Source organism: Martes martes (assembly GCF_963455335.1).
Source record: "Martes martes genome assembly, chromosome: 5".
In the NCBI taxonomy this organism is placed as follows: Eukaryota; Metazoa; Chordata; class Mammalia; order Carnivora; family Mustelidae; genus Martes; species Martes martes.
Window position 1 is genome coordinate 157,735,430 of NC_137892.1, and position 24,946 is coordinate 157,760,375.

General features: G+C 39.6%; 1 protein-coding gene across 1 annotated transcript in view; it reads right to left on the reverse strand.

The window, feature by feature from the left end:
* Positions 1-24,946, reverse strand: part of MARCHF6 (membrane associated ring-CH-type finger 6) — an 81,838-nt gene that overhangs the window by 49,472 nt on the left and 7,420 nt on the right. The window contains exons 2-4 of the mRNA XM_080803856.1: positions 5,430-5,526; positions 4,585-4,658; positions 321-464 (exon numbers count right to left, since the gene is read on the reverse strand). Of these exons, the coding sequence (XP_080659982.1) occupies positions 321-464; positions 4,585-4,658; positions 5,430-5,526 (315 nt within the window). The remainder of the gene's footprint in view (positions 1-320; positions 465-4,584; positions 4,659-5,429; positions 5,527-24,946) is intronic.

Below are 24,946 nucleotides of genomic sequence, written 5' to 3' on the forward strand. Positions count from 1 at the left end.
AAGTTCTAATACACTTCAAAGAATAAAATCAAGATCCATCTAATTATAATTTGGTTTTGCTTTTTCAATTCTTTCATGAACTTTCATTATTAACCTCTGTATGCTGTTTTTCATTCCTACTTTCATTCAAGAAAATGATCTGTTAAAAATAGTTCTTAATTTAGGTGGACAATGTTTTCTAAGTGAGGCTTTCCTAATACATGAAATCGTAGCATCAAATAAATATCAAACAAAAATATGATGCAATATCGATGCAAAATCGAATACTTATACAACTTTTTAAGTTGTATAAATCCGATCACAGAGCAATGAATACTCACATGCTGTAAGAGGAACAACTCCCAACCATGCAAAGGCCACAAGTGTATAATGAAACCAATATCGTATTGCAGTGCCAATACTTGTAACGAGTCCAGCAAATATGTCTTGGATTGGAAGCCGTGAAGGCATATCTGGAGAATAAACTAGAAGAGAAAAAAAAAGTACATATAATTTGAATTGACATATACATATAATACATAATATAAATATAAATACATATAATACATAATACATATAATTGACATATTGAATCATAAACATTCAATAATAGTTTAATTCATAAATATAAAAATAGGCATGTATAGCTAGCTTAACTCTCAATCTTTCTATTTCACTTGAATATCTTTTCCTATTAAAAAAGTGAATCAGGGGGTGCCTGGGTGGCTCAGTGGGTTAAAGCCTCTGCCTTCAGCTCAGGTTATGATCTCAGGGCCCTGGGATCGGGCCCCACATCAGGCTCCCTGCTCAGTAGGGAGCCTGCTTCCCCCTCTCTCTCTCTGTCTGCCTCTCTGCTTACTTGTGATCTCTCTGTCAAATAAATAAATCTTTTAAAAATTTTAAAGAAAAAAGTGAATCAAATACTTAAACAATGTCACATTTACCCAGAAGTCATCTGAAAGCAAATCACATGTGAAATGTAGAAACCAACAAAAAAGGCCTCTGTGCAGGAAAAAAGGTTCAAGGGCAGTTCACAGCCCTCAGTCATTGTCATGAACTTCATGCAAAACTAACTTATACATATTTTAGCATTTAAACAATGCAATTATCTGGCTTCCCAAATTATAAAGTATCAGATAAAGCCAACAGGAGCAAAAGGTAAAGCTGTTGACGTGTTACCAAGAAAGAACCCTCCTTAGTAAAGACCACAGTAAGATATCACCACATACCTGTCAAATGGCTAGTATCAAAAAGTTAATAGGGGTGCTGGGTGGCTCAGGGGTTAAGCATTTGCCTTCAGCTCAGGTTGTGATCCCAGGGTCCTGGGTTCTAGCCCCACATCAGGCTCCCTGCTCAGTGGGAAGCCTGCTTCTCCCTCTCCTACTACCCCTGCCTCTGTTCCCTTTCTTGCTGTGTCTCTCTCTGCCAAATAAATAAAATCTTTTAGTTTAAAAAAAAAAAGAAAGAAAAAGAAATAATAAGTGTTGGCAAGGAGGTAGAGAAAAAGGAACCTTGTGCACTGTTAGGTGTGAGAATGTAAACAGGTGCAGCCACTGTGGAAAGGAGTATGGAGGTTCCTTAAAAAGTTAAAAATAGGGGTGCCTGGGTGGCTCAGTGGGTTAAAGCCTCTGCCTTCAGCTCGGGTCATGATCCCGGGGTCCTAGGATCGAGCCCCGCATCGGGCTCTCTGCTCAGCAGGGAGCCTGCTTCCTCCTCTCTCCCTGCCTGCCTCTCTGCCTACTTGTGATCTCTGTCTGTTGAATGAATAAATAAAATCTTTAAAAAAAAATATTTAAAAATATATAGTATCATACAATCCGGTAATTCCACTTCTGGGTATTTACCCAAGGAAAACAAAAACACTAACTCAAAAAGACATATGCACGATGTTTATTGCAGCATTACTTACAACAGCCAAGGTATGGAAGCAATCCAAGCGTCCACTGATAAATGAATAAAGAAAGAATAGTGTGTGTATACACACAATGGAATATTGCTCAGCCATGAAAAATAATAAGAACCCCTGCCATTTGTGACAACGTGGATGGACCCAGCGGATACTGTGCTAAGGAAATTAAGTCAGTAAGACAAAAACATACGATTTTACTTACATATGGAATCTAAGAAACAAAAGAGACGAACAAACAGAAAAGCAATAACAGACATACAAATACAGAAAACTGGCAGATGCAAAAGGGAAAGGGGGGGTTGGGCAAAATGGGTACAAGGGAATAAGTCACAGGATGAAAGGTAGAGCAGAGGGAATATATACAAGCACTGTATGGTGAAAAGTGGGAGCCATACTCGCTCCCATACTTGCTCGCCAGCACAACATCAAGGACACTATGCTGTACATCTGAAACTAATATTAACATTGTGCCTCAACTATACTTCAATTAAAAAAAAAAAAAAAAGAGCAAGTCCTCCTCCCAAATACAAGCCTTAGACCCAGCACTCAAAAAGTACAATCTGTAACAAAGTCATTTCACGTGGAAGCAAACTGCCTACTGACATCTGTTGGCCAATCATCCCCCCTCGCCCAATTTTCAAACAGTAATTAATATTCCAACCAGTAAATTCAGATCTTCCCTTCTCTCTGTAAGATGTGGTTCAACACACTCAGAGAAAGGTTTTGCCATGTTTGAGAAAGACTTCCTTTTTAAATGGTTCCAATGAAAAAAACCACTGCTCTACCACAGGTCTCAGAAAGAACACATGGGAGGAACAAACACATTTCTCCAGTGAGGCCAACATAAGGAATTATGACGTGTAAAGCTTTATAATCAATGATCTAAAATTAATGAATGAACTATTATAAAAACTATTCACAGCTGCAAACATTAAGGAATAAGCAATTTTGCAGTATACCCACAAAGATCACCTACTTTAAGAGGATACTCGATACACAAGTCATTAAACCAGTAAATAAAGTTTTTGAGAAAGATAAAGAGAATGGCCTATGTCAAATGCTAACTAAAATGTACCAACACAAGCTTTTATCGGTCTCAAAAAAACTTACACAAGTACCTCCTAGGAAACGTCATGAAAATACCCTATTACTTAGAATTAGTTAGCTATAAACCTTAAGTTGTAGAGTTTTTACGCCCTATAGAAAATTAAAGAATACAAAATAAATGACTCGACCTTTTTTAGATGATAAAGTTCCAAAATAAAACCGTAATGACTTTATTCATTTATAATCTCTCACATAAAAACAAAGTAAAACTGAGTTAGAGTTTTAGACTCAGTTAACTGAGTTAGAGCATTTATACTCAGAAGCTCAAGATACTATTTAAAAAGAAAAACAAAAACGAAAACACAAAAAACCTTTGGAAGAAGAGGGCAATGTACTATAATCCCAGAATTAAAAGTATACTTCAAATTCTTGACAAGCTGCCAGTATAGTCCTCTACTTAAGATGAATAACATTAAATATCAAGCAGTAGGCACAAGAATCATAAAATATAACTGGAATTTTAAAGACCTACAAAGTATGTGCCATAGGCTTACAAAAATATTAAGCTTAGAAAGTCTCATTTTTAAAAAGTGAATTAAGGGGGGCATCCGCCTGGCTCAGTAAGTAGAACATGTGACTCCTGAACCTTCTCTTTATTATTATTTTCCAACCTACACAATTTTAACTCAAAAGATACTCCACGTTTGAACAGTGAGGAGATATTTGATAAAGATCAAGGCATCGTTACTAATTTTTCTGAGTAAATGGTGGTATCATAGTTACTGTTCTTAAAAACAATCCTGAGATAAATAATAAAATGTGTACAGATGAAATTATAAATGATGGCATTTGCTTTAAAATGGATAGAGAGGTGGGGAACAAGAACATAGGTAAGGAATACCATGTAAAGGCAATGAGCTAAAAAGGCAATGAGTCAAAGTAAAAGATATGAACATGGGGGCTCATTACACCTTTTTTATACATTTGATCTTGTCCATAATAAAAAATTTAAAAAGAGGGGCGCCTGGGTGGCTCAGTCCATCAAGCGTCCAACTCTTTATTTTGGCTTAGTTCATGATCTCAGGGTCCTGAGATCAAATTCTGAGTGGGGCTTGTACTGAGCATGGAGTCTGCTTAAGATTTTCCCTCTCCCTCTGCTCCTTCCTCCCCCACTAGTGGCATGCATGCTCTCTCTCTATTAAAAAAAAAAAAAATTAAAAAAGAAAGAAATATTCTACAAATTAAATCACTGTCTTTCTCACATAACTATGTGTCTATGTATTAAAAACTGACATGTAGGGGCGCCTGGGTGGCTCAGTGGGTTAAAGCCTCTGCCTTCGGCTCGGGTCATGGTCCCGAGGCCCTGGGATCGAGCCCCGCGTTGGCTCTCTGCTCCGTGGGGAGCCTGCTTCCTCCTCTCTCTCTGCCTGCCTCTCTGCCTACTTGTGATCTCTGTCAAATGAATAAAAAAATAAAATCTTAAAAAATAAAAACTGACATGTAGTTTTAAAAAATACTTTCCAAATGTTACAGCAATACTTTGTTATTATCAATGACAAAGTTAAAAATAGTTACTTTAAAACTGCTTAAAAACCTTTCTGCATCCAGTTATAACCCAAAAATGCAATGTAAACTTCTAAAGAACTTACTTGGTGTGAAAGCAAATCTGTGCTTGCATAATTCACAGTATTCTTTTCGACTGTGTTTCAGCCACTGAACTAAGCTGCAATCACAAACACATTCGTAAGTATAGTGTTACAATGAAGATATTTTAAGGTTTCACTGAAAACCAATGTTCTATTACAATTTAACATATTATAGAGCTTTTACAATTTCAACAGTTTCATATTTCTATTTTTTACTTTTTATAACTTAATGCCTTCTGAAAGTACAGAACTGTAACAGATATGTTTCTACTATTTAAAAAGTTCAATTAACTAAATTGTAATCTCCTCAAGGCTAACCTCAACTATGAAAGAATCTCCGAGTGTCACATCAGTTCTAACACTGGTTTGATGACACTGCTACCGTGGGTAGCTCGGTCTGAATCCCGTTGGCTGTGTTTCCAGAACAAGTTACTTAATGCTTGTTTTCTTATCTGCCTAATAATAAAAACATTCCACCTCATGGTTCTAAGGATTAAATGACTTAAGATGTATAAAAGCAATGAGCACCACCTGGCACAAAGCATTATATAAATGTAAGGCATTGTCATGTCAAGCAGAATCAGAAAACTTTAACACTTCTAATGAACAAAATAAGCTCTCCATGGTAGAAATGAACAAACAGGTACTCACATGCACCTGGAAAACAGGAACACCAAAATGACAGGGAATGGTAAGAAGGAATATGGGTAATTTCCAAATTTTCACAAGAGAAATTAAAAAAAAAAAAAAAAAACTACTATAGAGCAAGTTCATTGAAACAATCCCCCTTACTATATAAATGACAAAACCAAAGCTCAGACATAAAATTTTCTGAAAGGATGACTCACCATTCTTGATGGATAAACTTAATACTGCCAGTACATACACAAGGATGATAAAGAGGTTTCTCAGGTGTTCCTTCTGACCGACACACTCTACATATGTCTGTGAATGAAAAAGATAAATTGATTAAACTTTTAAAAAAAAAAACCCAAAACAAAAATTATGTGTTAAAGCAAGAATCCATCAGCAGCAGAGAAATGAAAGTGTTATGATAATAAGCAAGTATATTCCAAAACTAGGGGCGCCTGGGTGGCTCAGCAGGTTAAGCCTCTGCCTTCAGCTCAGGTCATGATCTCAGCATCCTGGGATCAAGCCCCACATCGGGCTCTCTGCTCAGCAGGGAGCCTGCTTCCCCCTCTTTCTCTGCCTGCCTCTTGCCTACTTGTGTTCTCTCTCTCTGTCAAATAAATAAATAACATCTTTCAAAAATATATATATATTCTAAAACCAAAAAATTTCCTAGTATATAAAAAGGCCAGTTGTTCCTTTCAGTAAGAACTGTACTCATTAACTGTACTCTTCCATAACTAATGCTAAATAGAAAAACACAAAATCAGGTCACCACTGGTATCCTAATAGTTTTAAACTCCAATCCTAACAGTTTAAAATCCTAAGTCCAGTCCTCATTAAGGACTTAATGGCAGTGGGCAGCATTGGAGACACCCCCGTAGCCTCACCTCACTCCACAGATACAGAGACACACACTAATAGGGTGAGTTTTGCACCCCAAAACTACAAAGGTGCCAGGTCAGAGAGAGGTGAGCCAGAGGTCACCTTAAGCAGAAGCTACCGGAGCCCAGGACTACCTGGTCAGAGGCCAGAGACAAGAGCTCACCCTCCACTCTGCCCCACATGGTTCTGAGCACATCTGCCCATCTTCTTGCCTGGGGTGGCCCATGACATGCTGAGGAAAAACTTAAAATGCCAAGAACCATCCCAACTCACAGGTTTCATAATGCTCCCTCTGCAGGACAACCTATGGAAACTGGCTGCTACTTTTATTTAGACCTTCTTCTCTGTGATCTGCAGGGCTAAGTGCCCACCCCAAGTGGGCAACGTGAGGGGCAACAAGCAGTGTACTAGAGACGAGGACATAAGGAAAACTTTTGATCTACTCTCTCAAGGGAGTTCCTCGTTCATGGGGAAAAACTGCAACCCAAGCCCACTGTTAATGGATTTAACCAGTCCCCAGCACCCATTGGGACTAGGGTACACATACACTGAGCAGTGTGGCACTCGGCCCCCAATGTTAAAAAGCAGTGTGTTCCTTGACCTAGGAAGGCTGAGCACCACTTATCAAAGTTGAGGGATAATGACTACTCGGGCTGCCTAACTGGTTAGCGCACTCATCCCAAGAGTTATCCATAAGCCAGGTGAATCACTGCCGACATAGAAAGGCCACACGCCACCACCCACAGAAGAGCTTTTGCTGTGCCAGTTCTACCTACACGAGAGCCAGGAAGCGTTGTCCAGGCTGAGTCAAATCAAGCATACTCCAGGGCTGTGTCTTTCAGTTAGCGTTAGAACCGTACCCCCCACCACCACCCCTACTACCGCCAGCCAGAGGACTCCCGCTTCCTGGAAGCAATCCGTGGGTCATGAGAACAATGCCGGCTGTCCGCATCATTTACGGTCAGAACTACACAGGATACATGGGATCCAAGCCTCTTCAAACCGCCCACTTTCACCTTCGTCCTTGATTAATGAAAACATCTTTGGCAAAAGTTTTCACTCTGGTCCGTCCTGCACCAGTCTAAGACTCTGGGCTCTAGCAACACAGTATGAACGTCCCAACAATCCTGCCTAACCAGCCTCTGCAAAGTTCTGACACAAACAAAACAGAACCACACTAGAATTCCATGATTCTCAGGGCAGTATCCTGGCAGCTTGAGTCTGCTTTGAACACTCGAATTTTCTCCAAGTGTACACTTCAGCCTAGGGAAACTGGACTAAGAGCCAGGAGCTCACCCAAGGGGGTGGGTAAGACCTGGAAGGATCATCCCCTGTGGTGGATCTGCTGCTGCCCGCATGGGAGATCCAGCATCAAGCTAGCATTTTAACTGCGCCGGGTTCAATACTTGCCCTGGAGCAGAGATGACCACAGCGGCCAGCAACCAGGCTTGCCCTGCATGGATCCTCCTTAAAGGATTCAAAATGGACTCATTCAAAAAGAGTCCAGTGTCATTTTTCATCACTGCTCTCCCAGGTCTGAAGTAGGTAATCTGCACATTGCTGCCTTTCTTGGTTGGGGAAGTTGATCATCAAGCTTCCTTTATGAATCATCAAGGATTCAAAATGGACTCATTCAAAAAGAGTCCAGTGTCATTTTTCATCACTGCTCTCCCAGGTCTGAAGTAGGTAATCTGCACATTGCTGCCTTTCTTGGTTGGGGAAGTTGATCATCAAGCTTCCGAACCTGGATTTCTGGTCACCATGGCTGCCACTGTAGACACTATGACTTCTACTTAAAATAGCTGACAGGTCCATGGAACATGCAACTGATCTTGGTTATCTAGACTCACCAGAGCTGCTGGTGCCTGTGGGCATCAATTAGTTCCACAATTACCATAGTTACCCAGGTAGGAGCAGAACAAGCACTTAAAGCCATTTGGAACATGACCACACCGGCCCAAGGGCCAGGATGCCTACAGATTAACTTTAAAAGACAGGCAGGTGCTAGTGAGGGGTTATCCAGGTAGGGTGGTTTGGGGGCAAATATGGGTGAGCCAGTGCAGACATAGGGTCAAGCAGTCCCACACTGTCCTGTCTCCGCAGCCAGTGCTCAGGCAGTTGCAGAAGTAGGGCACAGCAGCAAAAGTGTGGCAAGGTGTGTCCTGCATCAGGACACAGTGTAGAGGAAAGCAGCAGAGACAATGCCACGCTCACACAAACGCGGGCTGCTATGTTGCCCTCCAGAAACAAGGTGACTGACTGGGCAAGGACTGTCCTTGTTAGCATACTGCTGCCAACAAGATGCAGGGACAATGGAGAGAGAATATCCACAAGTGCGAATGGCTGGTGCCGGTGGCTCATCCTGCGAGGCGCCCGGCCTCACACGGGCAGCCCAGCCCCAGCTGGCACAGGAGAGCTATGGGGAGGACCACGCATTGGCCAGATTGGGGGTGGGGGGCTGCAGAAGGCACAGTGCGGGGCGGGGGGGGGGGAGACGGGGGACACATGTGCACAAGACAGTGATCTTCAGAAGACCACATTCAACGACAAACCAACAAACACAAAGCTCAGCAAGCACAACAATCTACATCGACTGTAGGGCTCTGCTTAACACAGTACAGAGGTCTGGACCCATCCACCTCAATAAGGCTGAAACCATTTTCACGGTAACACTAAGGCTTTGCCTTTTATCCTCATTGTTTTGCCAGGGTACAGTGGAGTTTTCCAGATGCTACCTAACACAACTGACTGAATGCAGCCAAGATGAAAAAAATCCACCAGCATCCCATTAAATCTGACATTTAGATTTGCAAATATAAAACAAATCCACTCCTCTCACCAGTATTTCAGGTCTGAAGTATATAGTTATTTCTTTAAAAAAAAAAAAAAAGATATTAACATATAACAGGTGTGTTAAGTGAATTAGTATTTCCAAATTTTGTTTCATTTTCTATTGGCAAATGAAGGCTCTTACGATATGCCGATATGTTTTTAAGAGTGTAAAGGGATCCTGAGGCCAAAAACTTCAAGAACTTTTTTTGTGTGTGTGCTTGTGAAACTTTTGGAAAAAATCAGAATAACTATGGTTCTCTCAAAATACACAAATAGACAAAATTTTCATTATTTTGTAAGGAGTTTCACAAGCCTCCATTGATTCTAAAAAAAAGGGGGGGGGGAAGAGAACATTAAACATCTCAACTGCCTCATTTTAGAACCATGGAGATTTTTTACATAATTACAAAACAAAATTATAGCAAAATGGAAAATAAGCAACCCCTAAACAAAAAACAAATTACAACAAATGAACCATACGTGTGTGTGTATATATATATTATAAATATATCTCAAGTTAACCACAGAAAAGAATTACTTTAGAAACTTTAAAACAGTAATATGATCACATATGCCTAGCAGGCTATATTCTAAGACAGAAGAAACTGCAATTAAATCCTAAACAGAATTCAGTAATCATGGTGTGAAGAGCAATAATACTGATAATAATTTTAACACTTGGAAGGATAAACCCAGTAAGTAGTATGATGCTGGTACTGTGGTTGTGTGTATATTTTTTAAGTGATCTCTTAGGATACATATTTACAGGTGAAAAGATTTCAGACCTGGGATGTGCTTTAAAATGATGCAGGAGAAGCATGGAGATGGGAAAGGAAAAGGGTTGAGATCCAAGAATTATCAGCCAGATGCTTTATCTGTTGAATAAAATGCTGGTTATTAGAGGTTATTGCATTAGTCTATTTTGTTTTAAATTTTACATGATGGGGCACCTAGCTGGCTCAGCTAGGGGAGCACGCAACTCTTGGGTCGCAGGGTTCTGAATTTGAGCCTCACAATGGGTGTAGAGATTACTTAAAAATAAAATACTTAAGGGGCGCCTGGGTGGCTCAGTGGGTTGAAGCCTCTGCCTTCAGCTCAGGTCATGATCCCAGGGTCCTGGGATCGAGCCCCGCATCGGGCTCTCTGCTCAGCGGGGAGCCTGCTTCCTCCTCTCTCTCTGCCTGCCTCTCTGCCTACTTGTAATCTCTGCCTGTCAAATAAATAAATAAATCTTTTAAAAAAATAAAATAAAATACTTAAAATGGAGAAACATTCCATGCTCATGGATTGGAAGAACAAATACTGTTAAAATGTCTATGCTACCCAAAGCAATCTACACGTTCAATGTTAACTGCTATCAAAAGACCACCACCGTTTTTCACAGAGCTGGAACAAACAATAAAATTTGTATGGAACTACAAAAGACCCCAAATAGCCAAAGCAATCCTGAAAAACAAAACCAAAGCTGAAGGCATCACAATTCTGGACTTCAGGCTGTATTACAAAGCTGTACATCAAAAGACTGTGGTACTGGCACAAAAACAGACACAGACATCAGTGGAAGAGAATAGAAAACCCAGAAAAAGACCCCCAACTCTACGGTCCACCAATCTTTGACAAAGCAGGAAATACCCAACAGAAGAAAGTCTCTTCAAGAATTGGTGTTGGAGGGGCACCTGGGTGGCACAGTCAGTTAAGCATCTGCCTTCGGCTTAGGTCATGATCCCAGGGTCCTGGGATCGAACCCCACATCAGGCTTCCTGCTTGCCAGGAAGCTTGCTTTTCCCTCTCCCACTCTGCCTGCTGTGTTCCCTCTCTCTCGCTGTGTTTCTCCCTGTCAAATAAATAAATAAAATCTTTAAAAAAATGGTGTTGGGAAAATTGGACAGTCACATGCAAAAGAATGAAACTGGACCATTTTTTCTTAAGCCATACAGAAAAATAAACTCGAAAAGGATGAAAGACCTAAATGTGAGACAGGAATTCATCAAAATCCAGCAAACTCTTTGACCTCCAACCACAGCAACTTCTTGCTAGACATGTCTCCAAAAGCGAGGGACACAAAAGCAAAAATGAACTATGGGGACTTCATCAAGATAAAAAGGCTTTGCACAGCAAAGAAAACAGTCAACAAAAAGACAATCTACCGAATAAAAGAAGATATTTGCAAATGCCTTATTAGATGAAGGGCTAGTATCCAAAACCTATAAAGAAAACTTACCAAATTTAACACCCAAAAAATAAAAAATCCAGTCAAGAAATGGACAGAACACATGAGCAGACATTTCTCCAAAGAAGACATAAAAATAACCAACAGACATGAAAAAATGATCAACATCACTAGACACCAGGGAAATACAAATTAAGACAATGAGGTATCATGTCACACCAGTCAGAATGGCAAAAATTAACAACTCAGGACACAACAGATGTTGGCAAGGATGTGGAGAAAGGGGAACCCTCTTACACTATTGGTGGGAATGCAAACTGGTACAGCTACTTTGGAAAACAGTATGGAGGTTCCTCAAAAAGTTAAAAATAGAGCTACCCTATGATATAGCAATTGCACTACTAGATATTTATCCAAAAGTTACAAACACAGTGATCTGAAGGGGCATTTGCACTGAAAAGTTTATAGCAACAATGTCCACAAAAGCCAAAATATGGAAACAGCCCAGATGTCCACTGGCAGATGAATGGATAAAGAAGATGTGGTGTATATGCATGATGGAAAATTACTCAGCCATCAAAAAGAATGAAAACTTGCCATTTGCAACGACATGGATGGAACCAGAAGGTATTATGCTAAGCGAAATATGTCAGTCAGAGAGACAGATACCATACGATTTCATTCATGTGGAATTTAAGAAATAGAACAGTTGAACACAGGGGAAGGGAAGGAAAAGATAAAATGAAATCAGAGAGGGAGACAGACTATAAGAGACTCTTAACTACAGGGATCAAACTAAGGGTTACTGGAGAGGAAGTGAGTGGGGCCATGGGGTAACTGGGTGATGGGCATTAAGGAGGGCACCTGATGTAAGGAGCAGTGGGTGTAATATGCAACTGATGAATCACAAAATTCTACCTCTGAAAATCAATCAATCAGTCAAATCAAACCTCTAGGGGCGCCTGGGTGACTAAGTAGGGTTAATCATCCAACTCTTGATTTCAGCTCAGGTCATGATCTCAGGGTCATGAGATCAAGCCCTGCATCCAGCTCCACACTGAGTGTGGAACCTGTTTAAAATTGTCTCTCTCCCTCTTCCTCTCCATCTGCCCTACTTCCCGGCTCGCATGTGCGTGCTCTCTTTCTCTAAATATGTAAATAAATAAGATCTTAAAAGTAAAATTTTACATAATAAAACTTTTAAAAAATAAGCAATGGTTAACCATGCAATTTTCAAATATCACAGTTGAATTTACATTGTACTGACACTACCAAGTCCAATTTTATCAATGAAGTTCTTCAACAAGAAAGCTCAGCATGTGGGGTTTTTTAATTTAATTTAATTTATTTATTTGACAGAGAGAGACAATGAGAGAGGGAATACAAGCAGGGGTAGTGGGAGATGGAGAGCAGGCTTCCCGCTGAGCAGGGAGCCTGATGTGGGGCTCAATCCCAGGACCCAGGGATCATAACCTGAGCTGAAGGCAAACACTTAGCTATGAGCCACCCAGGCGCCCAGCATGTGATGTGTTTCATATATGCACGCTTGTACACACACACAAACCTGAAAACTCACGTTAGATTTTATTTCACTAATCACAATTTTAAAAATGCGATAGGGGCGCCTGGGTGGCTCAGTGGGTTAAAGCCGCTGCCTTCGGCTCAGGTCATGATCCCAGCGTCCTGGGATCGAGCCCCACATCGGGCTCGATCCCAGCGTCCTGGGATCGAGCCCCACATCGGGCTCTCTGCTCAGCAGGGAGCCTGCTTCCTCCCTTCTCTCTCTGCCTGCCTCTCTGCCTACTTGTGATCTATCTGTCAAATAAATAAATAAAAAATCTTTAAAAAAAAATTCCTTTAAAAAAAATGCGATAAAGCTTTCATTGGCTACGTCTTCATTAGGGGAAAGCAGAGTAAGATGTAATAATATGTCTCAACATTCCTAAAAGCCTCATTTTGTGCAACCAACAACCCAATTCTAATTTAAATCATTTAATCTAAATGCCTTTAACCCACTGATCCACCCTGGTGCCCCTAATCTAAATGCCTTTAATCTAAACCATTTAATCTAAATGACTTTAAAACGGAATTTGGTCCAGAAAATATCACTAATCTCTTTTGCAGTACTGACCCTGTTTTTTTCCCATATCATCAAGATCTGAGTGTTGTTCAAAAGCACCTCAAATATAAATATCACCCTAAATGGAAAGGTGAAGATTGTTGATATAAACAAACTAGAATGGCAATAAGCCCTAGCTATAAAATACTTGTAAGGCAAACATTTGGCTGTTTAGCAGGCCCCAATCCCAGCTTAGACTGTGCCATGGGCAGTCATACCTTATTAGGAAACTGGAAGCTGGGAAAAGTGGTCCAAGTGAAAGACTGCACCTGCTCTCACTCTGTATCCTCAACTAAATTTCCTTAGCTAGTCTCTCTGTGGACTAGGAAGGAATGGAAGCTTCTTCCCTGCCAATCCATGTTCCAGTGGAAAAATCTGGAACAAGTATTAGGTATACTGAGCTAAACATTTTTCCAGGAAGGACACATAAACTATTAACTTTATATTAAGTTAACTTTATGTTAAGTTGCTGACTTTGTGAGATCAGTTTTGGGGGAAATACACATTTTATATATGTATGATGTCCACAGCATACACTTGTGCATTATTTTGCTCATACCCTACTATTAAAATTAATAGTTTCCTTACAAACTTACATTCAAAGACATGTACAAGAACGTTCATAGCAGCACTATTTCATAAAAATACCTCCAAAATGGGGGCTGAGTGGCTCAGTCGTTTGACCGTCCGACTCTTGATCTCAGTTCAGGTCCTGATCTCAAGGTTGTGGGTTCAGGACCTGTGTTAAACTCCACCTCCAAAATGGAAACTACTAAGTGTCTATCAACAGTAGAATGGATAAATTTTGGTATATTCAAACATCTGAATACAACATCACAATGAGAATAAACCAACTAAAACTACAACCACAATGTATGTATTGTATAGTGATGTTCAGTGATAAAGAACTCTCTCTCACACACACACACTCACACACACACACACACACAGAAAGAACTCAGACACAAAGAATACCTATTCCACATGAAAAACTTCAAAAAGGTTGGGGTGCTTGGGTGGCTCAATCGGTTAAGAGTCTGCCTTCAGCTCAGGTCATGATCTCAGGGTCCTGGGATTGAGCCCCACATCAGGCTCCCAGCTCAGCAGGGAGTCTGCTTCTCCCTCTCCTTCTGCTTGTGCTCTCTCTCTCTAATGAATAAATAAAATCTTTAAAATAAATAAATAAATGTTCACAAAAAGGAAAAACTAACACTTATTAGAAGTCAGCATTGTAGTTATCTCTAGAGGAAAGAGGCAGTAGAGACTACAAGAGGACTGAAGAGAATGGCCCAGATGAAATCGACACATTTCTCCCTATACTTCCTGCCAAGTACAGCCAAAAGTCCAGGACATTATACATAAACAGAAGAAGATTCTAAAAAGTGAAGAAAAGGCAGAGCAGCAAGGGAACTGATGACCCAAGGAATCATATCCAGTGAGTTCTCTGGGTTTTTTTCCTTCGGGTATCCTGGGGACTGGTGGTAGAAATGGAGAAGCTGACAACCTGAAAACACCAATGGAACAGATAAACTTATCCCAAAAAAGCCAAAAACCAGGAAAGAGGCAACTTAGCAAGACAGGAAATTTTTAGACAATAAATGCCTCTGTACCCCAGCCAAATACCACAGGGGAAAAAAAATGAGGCCCCAACATCACCTCTAGCAGCCAAGGCCAGGAGGGGAGCAGACCTAGATTAGCTGACTCTATTTTAGTTACTGAGGCCCAACCACATTATCAAAGAAGTTAATGAGGAAATGATTAAAATGTAACCGTCAATTACAACAGTATTCCCTCTAACTTGCTCATTCTTCCAACTTGGTAGTATGATCTTTTCTTGAATGTTTTTTTTTTTTCATAATTTAATGTCAACATTCTATACATATTTTCTATCTACTCTTCCAACTTTGTTATATTCTTCCATTTGGATAGTAGGCTGCTCCCTCTGGCAAAACACATTACACCACTGAAATATAAAGGTAAAATAACTAGGTAGTACAGCAGCTAATGATGAGTGAAGTCAACATTTTTTTTATCTTACCACAAGTTCTCTTTCTATGTGAATTTTCTAAGTCCTTTGTCCAGCTTACTAACTGGGGTCTTAACAATAAGAAAACAGTCAAAAAAATTAAAAAATCAGCCAAAGATTTGAACAGATACTTCACCAAAGAAAGTATACAAATGAAAAAAATGCTGAGGTCATTAGCGAAGTGCAAATTAAAACCACAATAGGATGGTGATAGTTGCACAACAGTGTGACTATATTTAATGCCAGTAAATTGTACACTTAAAAAAATGGTTAGAATGGTAAATTTTGTTATGTATATTTTGCCATAAAAATTTTAAGTCACAGTTTGATACCACTACATACTGATTAAAGTGATAAAAAGAAAAAAAATCACTCATTATATGATGCAGCAATCATATTCCTAGGTATTTAACTTAGTCAAATGAAAACTTATGCTTATATAAAAACCCATATAAATTTGTATAATGGTGTCAATCATAATTTCCTCAAAATGGAAACAACCAATCAAAGCACAACTGGAGAATAAACTGTGGTACATTCAATATTCTTTTTTACAAAAGAATACTATTAAGCAACAAAAAGGAATGAAATACTGATACATACAACAAGGTGAATAAATCTCAAATGCATTATATGTTAAGCAAAAGAAGCCAGACTTAAAAAACTACATACTAGATGATTCCATTTATGACATCTGGAAAAGGTAAAACTGCAAAGACAGAAATACATCAGTGGCTGCTAGGGTCTGGGGGTGGGAGTGATCACAAAAGGGAAGAGGGATATTTGAGAGGTGGATGAACTAGTCCACCTCTTGAATGTGCTGGCTACATGACTGTATGCATTTGTCAAAAACTCATGAACACTACCATCGACAGATGGATAAAGGAGATATATATATATATATATATATATATATATAAAAAATGTCTGCATATATAAAAATATTTTTATATAAAAATATAAGATGTGTATTTTTATATAAAAATATACGTCTTATATGTGTAACACACATATATATGTAGATATATATGTAACATATATATGTAACATGTATATATATATGTAACACACACATACAATGGAGTATTATTCAGCTATAAAGAATGAAATCTTGCCATTTGTAACCACATGGATGGAGCTACAGAGTATAATGCTAAACAAAATAAGTCAGTCAGAGAAAGACAAGTATTGTATGATTTCACTCATATGTGAATTTAAGAAACAAAAGAAATGAATAAAGGGGAAAAAAAGAGAGAGACAAACCAAAAAACAGACTCTTAACTGTAGGAGAACAAACAGATGGTTACCAGAGGGGAGGTGGGCAGGGGAATGGGTGAAATAGGTGAAGGGGATTAAAAGTCCACATACCCTGATGAGCACTGAGTAATATATGGAATTGCTGAATCATTATATTGTGCATCTGAAACTAACGTAACACTGTATGTTAACTGCACTGGAATTAAAATAAAAAATCAAACTATCCCAGACCAAAACAACAACAAAAACCTCATGAAAATTAAGTAAGGGAAGTTTTACTATATTTACATTACAGTTTTAATTTTAAGAACACTTCTAAAGACTGTCTAAATAGATATATAAGAACAAATGAGAAAGGATAATGAGATGAAAAGAAACTATTGTTCTCGTCACTAATGAAGTTGTATACTGAAATGTATCCCAATAAGCACATTAATTTCATCCAGCCAGATAAGAATTAATGCTGTTAGAATCTATACATTTAATGCCATTCCGATCAAAATTCCACCGGTATTTTTCAAAGAGCTGGAGCAAATAATCCTAAAATTTGTATGGAATCAGAAGAGACCCCGAATTGCTAAGGAAATGTTGAAAACCAAAAATAAAACTGGTGGCATCACGTTACCTGATTTCAAGCTTTACTACAAAGCTGTGATCACCAAGACAGCATGGTACTGGCATAAAAACAGACACATAGACCAGTGGAACAGAGTAGAGAATCCAGATATGGACCCTCAACTCTATGGTCAAATAATCTTCAACAAAGCAGGAAAAAATATACAGTGGAAAAAAGACAGTCTCTTCAATAAATGGTGCTGGTAAAATTGGACAGCTATATGTAGAAGAATGAAACTCGACCATTCTCTTACACCATACTCAAAGATAAACTCGAAATGGATAAAAGACCTCAACGTGAGATAGGAATCCATCAGAATCCTCGAGGAGAACATAGGCAGTAACCTCTTTGATATCAGCCACAGCAACTTCTTTCAAGATATGTCTCCAAAGGCAAAGGAAACAAAAGCGAAAATGAACTTTTGGAACTTCATCAAGATCAAAAGCTTCTGCACAGCAAAGGAAACAGTCAACAAAACGAAGAGGCAACCCACGGAATGGGAGAAGATATTTGCAAATGACAGTACAGACAAAAGGTGATATCCAGGATCTATAAAGAACTTCTCAAACTCAACACACACAGAACAGATAATCGTATCAAAAAATGGGCAGAAGATATGAACAGACACTTCTCCAATGAAGACATACAAATGACTATCAGACACATGAAAAAATGTTCATCATCACTAGCCATTAGGGAGATTCAAATTAAAACCACATTGAGATACAACCTTACACCAGTTAGAATGGCCAAAATTAGCAAGACAGGAAACAACGTGTGTTGGAGAGGATGTGGAGAAAGGGGAACCCTCTTACACTGTTGGTGGGAATGCAAGTTGGTGCAGCCACTTTGGAGAACAGTGTGGAGATTCCTCAAGAAATTAAAAATAGAGCTACCCTATGACCCTGCAATTGCACTACTGGGTATTTACCCCAAAGATACAGATGTAGGGAAAAGAAGGACCATCTGTACCCCAATGTTTATAGCAGCCATGGCCACGGTTGCCAAACTGTGGAAAGAACCGAGATGCCCTTCAACGGACGAATGGATAAGGAAGATATGCTCCATATACAATATGGAGTATTATGCCTCCATCAGAAAGGATGAATACCCAACTTTTGTAGCAACATGGACGGGACTGGAAGAGATTATGCTGAGTGAAATAAGTCAAGCAGAGAGAGTCAATTATCATATGGTTTCACTTACTTGTGGAGCATAACAAATAACATGGAGGACATAGGAAGATGGAGAGGAGAAGGGAGTTGAAGGAAGTTGGAAGGGGAGGTGAACCATGAGAGACTATGGACTCTGAAAAACAACCTGAGGGTTTTGAAGGGGTGGGGGATGGGAGGCTGGGGGAGCCAGTGTGGGTATTAAGGAGGGCATGTATTGCATGGAGCCCTGGGTGTGGTGCAAAAACAATGAATTCTGTTATGCTGAAAAGAAATTTAAAAAAAAAAAAGAATTAATGCTGTTAGGGACTGCGGAGGAAATCATTAGCACTGGACATCAAGTATTTCTGGAATTCCATTTTCTGGATTAATAGCAGGAATGCACTTCCCTGTCACTTTGGAAATTAGACACGGACATGTGACTTGCTTCAGTCAATGAAATACAAGCTACAGTAACATATATCACTCCTGGGTAGAAAACTCTGGAGCTAGTGAACACAACACATCACACTACATTTTCCTGCCTCAATGACTGTGGAAGAAAACACACCCTAAGATAGAGCCTCCACCAATCTCGGTCTCTAAGTGACTACAGTTAGCAGCATCTCCCCCCAGCCTGCAGTAGACATAATATTCCGTGAAAAAGGAACCTTTTGTTGCTTTAAGCTGTTGAGGTTTGGGGTCGGTTTGTAACAAAGACATAAATTAGCCTATCGTGTTTCACAAAGGGTCTCAATAGCTTGGGGGTGGGCAGGGGGGACTAAAATAAGCATAACCACCACCAACACAGAAAGGCGATGAGAGAATAAATCTATTTTGTATATGAAGACCAATCCCGCCACCCAAAACCTCAACAGAGTAACACCACCAAGGTTATAAAAGACGACTATCTACAAAAGGCGCAGTCTGAGGCCCTTTACTAAAACTGAAATAATGAAGTTTTGAGGTAGGATAAGGTTCCTGCTAGATTTACATGCAGTAAAATTACAAATCTCTCTCAGGCCAAAATAAAAGCACTGCACTGGTTATTAATGCAAATCAACTTAGAAACAGTAAAGCAACTCTTCCCGCTTTGCTTTGCTTTCTCCCCCTCCAGCTCTCCAGGCTCCTCCTGCTTTTTGAAAGCGAATTTCTTCTGTTCAATCCTGTAGGAACTTTTGTTGCTTTATTTGAATACCTCATATCTTCGCAAGGCATACCTTTTATAAGTTCCTAGCCCAATGCCTAGAGCTCAATAAATATAAAGGTTTTTTTGTTTGTTTGTATGTTCTATTGAAAAATCTCAAATCCTTAGCGACTGAGTACGGAGACTGCCCGGGCAGTGAGCGGGAGGAGAAAAGAACAAGCAGTGAGAGCAGGTTCTCGAGCTGGAACCGGCTGTTGGAAGTCCACAGCCACGCTGGTCTGGCTCATGCTATCAGTTTTTCTAGCCAACAATTCAGCTCACCAAATATGTCCTAAGTACCAACTATGAAAAAAAGAAGGAAAAAAAACTAAAAACTTTGGGTATATGTCGTAATTTTTAGGTCATTATCTACCTTGAAAGTTTTTCCACGTTAGATTTCAAAGTGTATGCAAATTCCTTCTGGTAATTATCCCTCTGGTGATAATTCAATAAACAAAGAACTGTTAAATTATTAGTAGTAGACTTTATTTTTCAGAACAAGTTTATATTTACGGAAAATTTGAAAAGATAGTGCAGTGGTCCCATACACACAGCGCCCAGTATCCCCTATTATTAACATCCACATTAGCATGGTATTTTTGTTAAACATAATGAGCCAGGGCGCCCAGGTGGCTCAGTGGTTTAACGCCTCTGTCTTCGGCTCAGGTCATGATCCCGGGTTCCTGGGATTGAGCACCGCATCTGGCTCTCTGCTCCACGGGGAGCCTGCTTCCTCCTCTCTCTCTGCCTGCCTCTCTGCCTACTTGTGGTTTCTGTCTGTCAAATAGATAAATAAAATCTTTAAAAAAAAAAAATGAGCCAATGTTCACGTTATCATTATATAAAATCCAGTAGAGTCAGACTTCCTTAGTCTTCACCTAATGTCCTTTTTTTGTTGTTTCAAAATCCACCTGACTTTAGTTGTCATGTCTTCCTAACTTGGCTAAGACAGTTTCTCTTGGCTCTGGCAGTTTTTCAGGCTTTCCTTGTTTTTGATGACTTTGGTCATTTTAAGGAGTACTGGTCCGGCACCTTGTAAGATGCCCCCTAACAGAATTGGTCTTATGTTTCGCTCATGACTAGAACAGGGCTATGGCTTTGAGGGAAGTAAAGGACAGAGGCAAAGTGCCATTTTCATCACCATACCAAGGGTAAACCATTAACATGAATTATGATGGCTACTGATGGCTTTGATTCATTTGGCTGAAGTCACAAGGATTTCTAGTATCTGATTACCAACAAAAATTTTTACAATTAGTAGCTATGATCACAGTAAGTAAATATGAAGAATCTATGATTGAAAACTATTATTCAAAATGTCTGTAAATAACGTACATACCCCAAACCAGGCGAGTGGGGATCTAAACTGTGGTACACCGACTACACAGAACATGAAAAAAATCCATGCTAAAGAAGCAAAGCAAAAATAAAGAATGAATAGAATACACGCTGTACGTCCTACTAGGTAAAAACATCAAAATAGCCTAAAAGAGAAAATACGAAAGAAACAGCCATTATAATTGGTCAGATGAGAACATGGGTGATTTTCTTGCATTCTCTCCCCAAGTTTCTAGTGCTTCATCGCTACTTTTACAATTACAAGAAAAAACTACCTATAAAAAAAATATGCATGGGCTAATTAGGCCTTGCAAATATAAAGTCCCAATTCTACATGTATCCCAAAGTTTAGTTATTTTCTTCTCTCTCCAGATTACTGGTAATTAAAAACTTAACATTCACCTGTACTGTTGCTCCTAGAAGCCTGAAAACTACATTTTTTTGGCCTCTTTGCTGACTAGGCTTGAGTTGCAATGAATCAAAGGGAGCACTTTTGTGGGAAAAGGTGAAGCCATTTTCTATTTCTGGCTCTAAAAACAGCAGTGGCAGCTAATTGCAAATGCTCTGAACTCCTGCAGTAGTTACAGAGATCCTGGTGGTGATTCTTTTTTTCTTTTTCAAGTTTTATTTATTTAGTAATTTCTACACCCAACGTGGAGCTTGAACTCACATACCTGAGATAAGAGTCACATGCTCTTCCAACTGAGCCAGCCAGTCGCCTCTTGTGGTGATTCGGCCAGGAGCAGTGGGCATCCCCGAGTTCTGCAGCACAGGCAGTGGCTCCCAACAGTTACAGGAACAGTATGCCAGGTATCAACTTATTTCACCTCAGTTCCAAATCTCTCCTTCAGTACCTCATCAGTGGTAAGACACCAAACTCAAAACATTTTTTTTTTTTAAACAAATTTGTGGGGCACCTGGGTGGCTCAGTTGGTTAAGCAGTTGCCTTTGGCTCAGGTCATGATCCCAGGATCCTGGGATGGATCGGGATCCCTGCTCAGTGAAGAGCCTGCTTCTCCCTCTCCCTCTGCCTGCCACTCTGCCTACTTGTGCTCTCTTTATCTCTCTGTCAAATAAATAAATAAAGCTTAAAAAAAGAAAATTGTCACTAGAAGATACTGGAGGGACAACACAGGAGGCAGTGATTTTCTGGCTCCTGCTGCACTATCAGTAGGTTTGTTATAATGAGCACCTTTCACAACCCTACTGGTAAGAATCCAAGACACCAAGAATATAAGACACACCAGGTCTTGTACCCAACAGTGGTATCCAAATCCCCCCACATGCCCATCCACCACCTCTGGCTCTCCTGCAGCCTGGAGGGTTGCCTCCTGCTAGCCCAGAAACTGCGGACTAGCTCTGGACAACTCCACACTCCTCTACTGGTGTCTAAGAGGAGTGGCCCTACCTCTTCCAAGTCTGTCTCTACTTGGATACTTCCCTTCTTGCCCAGGTACCCTTTACTGTATTGTTTACATCTCTACAGCTACCTTCTTCTCATAGCTTAGTAATTCAACTTCCTCTGCTTAACTTACTGTGTGTCATCTGTCTCTTCACTAGATCAAGACCGCAAAAAAACATACTTAAAGAAGAACCAACTGAAAGTTTTGAATTGGAAAATACAGGGAGTGTGGGATCACTCCTGGACTTGAGCTCAACACCAATGTTTGCCTCGAAAAAAAGTACTTTGTACAATTCTTTGGAGTTACCAGTCGAACTATTTTTTCCTCCCAAGAAACATCATGTTTGTTTTTGAAACATCATTTTTACCACGGCTAAAAAAAAACTGAAAAGAAAAACAAAAACAACAAGTTATTCAGACAGATCTGGGTATTCCGCAGACATTTTATCACAAAAGAATGAAGTGAGCCTAGGAGCCAAGGAAAACTGACGATATTTGCTGCCAATAATAAAAATCAAACTTTCAAGCAAAAATTAGGGTTTTAGAAAACTTGTATCAACCACAACGAGCATGACGGCTTCCCCAATTGCTAAAAGGCTTTTCAAGATGAGACAGATAGTGATGTTAAGGAATGTAAGCTTTTATAATACACATGAAACCTGTCAACATTTGGAAGATCTGCATAACTCAATGACTGATTATCTACCAATAGACCAACACATGATGTTACAAAACCATGCATGACTGAAAAACAAACCAATGTATTTTTAAAAATAGCTTCACTGGGGAGCGCCTCGGTGGCTCAGGTCATAATTTCAGGATCCTGGGATCGAGCCCCACATGGGGTTCCCTGCTCAGCAAGGTGTCTGCTTCTCCCTCTCACTCTCCTCTGTATGTTCCTTTTGATTATAGTCATCCTAGTGGGTGTGAATCATTTCACTGTGGTTTTAATTTGCATGTACCTAACGACCAGTGGTGCTCAGCATCTTTTCATATGCTTATAAACCGTATGTATATATTCTCTGGTGAGGTGTCCAAATCTTTGGGCCTCTCTTAAACTGTGTCATTCGTTTTCTTATTAAGTTTTGAAACATTTTTATATAGTCCAGTAAGTCCTTTATCAGATAGATATTTTGCAAACATATTCTGTGGCCTGTCTTCAGTCTACTAACAGTGTCTTTCAAAGAGCAGAACTTGTGAATTTTGATGCCATCCAATTTATCAATTTCTTCTTTTACAGATCATGCTTTTAGTGTTTTATCTAAGAAATCTTAGCCTAACCCAAAATCACAAAGGTTTTCTCCTATATTTTCTTCTAAAAGTTTCACAGTTAGGTTTTTCATTTAGGTCTAACATCTCTCTGAGTTAATTTTGGTATATGGTGAAAGGTATGCCTCAAAGTTCATTTTTTTGTCTATGAACAGCTAATTATCCCAGCACCATTTGCTGAAAAACTATGCTTTCTCCACCGAACTGCTTTTGTAACTTAGTCAAAAATCAGTTGTCCACATATATATGAGTCTATTTCTGGACTATTCTGACCCATCAAACCAATGAATTTTAATTTAAGTTGATTTAATTTTTTAAAAGATTTTATTTATTTGAAAGAAAGATCACAAGTAGGCAGAGAGGCAGGCAGAGAGAGAGAGGGAAGCAGGCTCCCTGCTGAGCAGAGAGCCCGATGCAGGGCTTGATCCCAGGACCCTGAGATCATGACCTGAGCGGAAGGCAGAGGCTTTAACCCACTGAGCCACCCAGGCGCCCCAGCTGATTTAATTTTTAAATGGTGATGTATATACTTTCAGATTAATAGCACTTAAAGAAACCACCACTTTAAAAAAAAGAAAAAGAAGAAGAAAAAAAAGAAACAACCACTTGTCAAATTTTGTCATAGTATCAGAGGACATCAAAAATTACCTGAAAATACAACTCCCATTTTCAAATTATCTGTGTGAAGCCCAATCTTCTTCATACACTTTAACCAAAACATATGGCAAGAGTAACTACAGGGGCAGAGATGGGAATCCAACTGTCTTCTAACAAGTCAGACATAAAGATTTGCAAAAAACTGAAACAATGCTATTTTTCTCCCTAAAGTTTTTGTCTTGGAAAATACGTTTATCATAAAGTTATTTTTCTTACATGTATTGCATTTAAAGTTCTTTTCGGGTGCCTGGGTGGCTCAGTCAGTTAAGCGTCTGCTTTCAGCTCAGGTCATGATCCCAGGGTCCTGGCATCAAGTCCTACATTATGCTCTCTGCTCTGCAGGGAGTCTGCTTCTCCCTCTGCCCCTCTCTCTCTCTCTTTCTCTCATGAATAAATAAAATCTTTAAAAAAAAGAAAAAGTTCTGGGGCTCCTGGGTGGCTCAGTGGGTTAAGCCTCTGCCTTCGGCTCAGGTCATGATCTCAGGGTCCTGGGATCGAGCCCCGCACTGGGCTCTCTGCTCAGCAGGGAGCCTGCTTCCCCCTCTCTCTCTCTGCCTGCTTGTGATCTCTCTCTCTCTGTCAAATAAATAAACAAAATATTAAAAAAATAATAAATAAAATAAAAAACTTTTTTTAAAGTTCTGTTTTCATTTTTAATATACTAAAAAGATATCCTCCACATAAACAAAAGTCATACGGGTCTTGAGTATTTAAAAGTATAAAGGAGTCCCAAGAGCAATGGTCTTCAAACTGGTCCATTTAACAGAAGTGCCTCTAAGGGGGCACCTGGGTGGCTCAGTGGGTTAAAGCCTCTGCCTTCTTGGCTC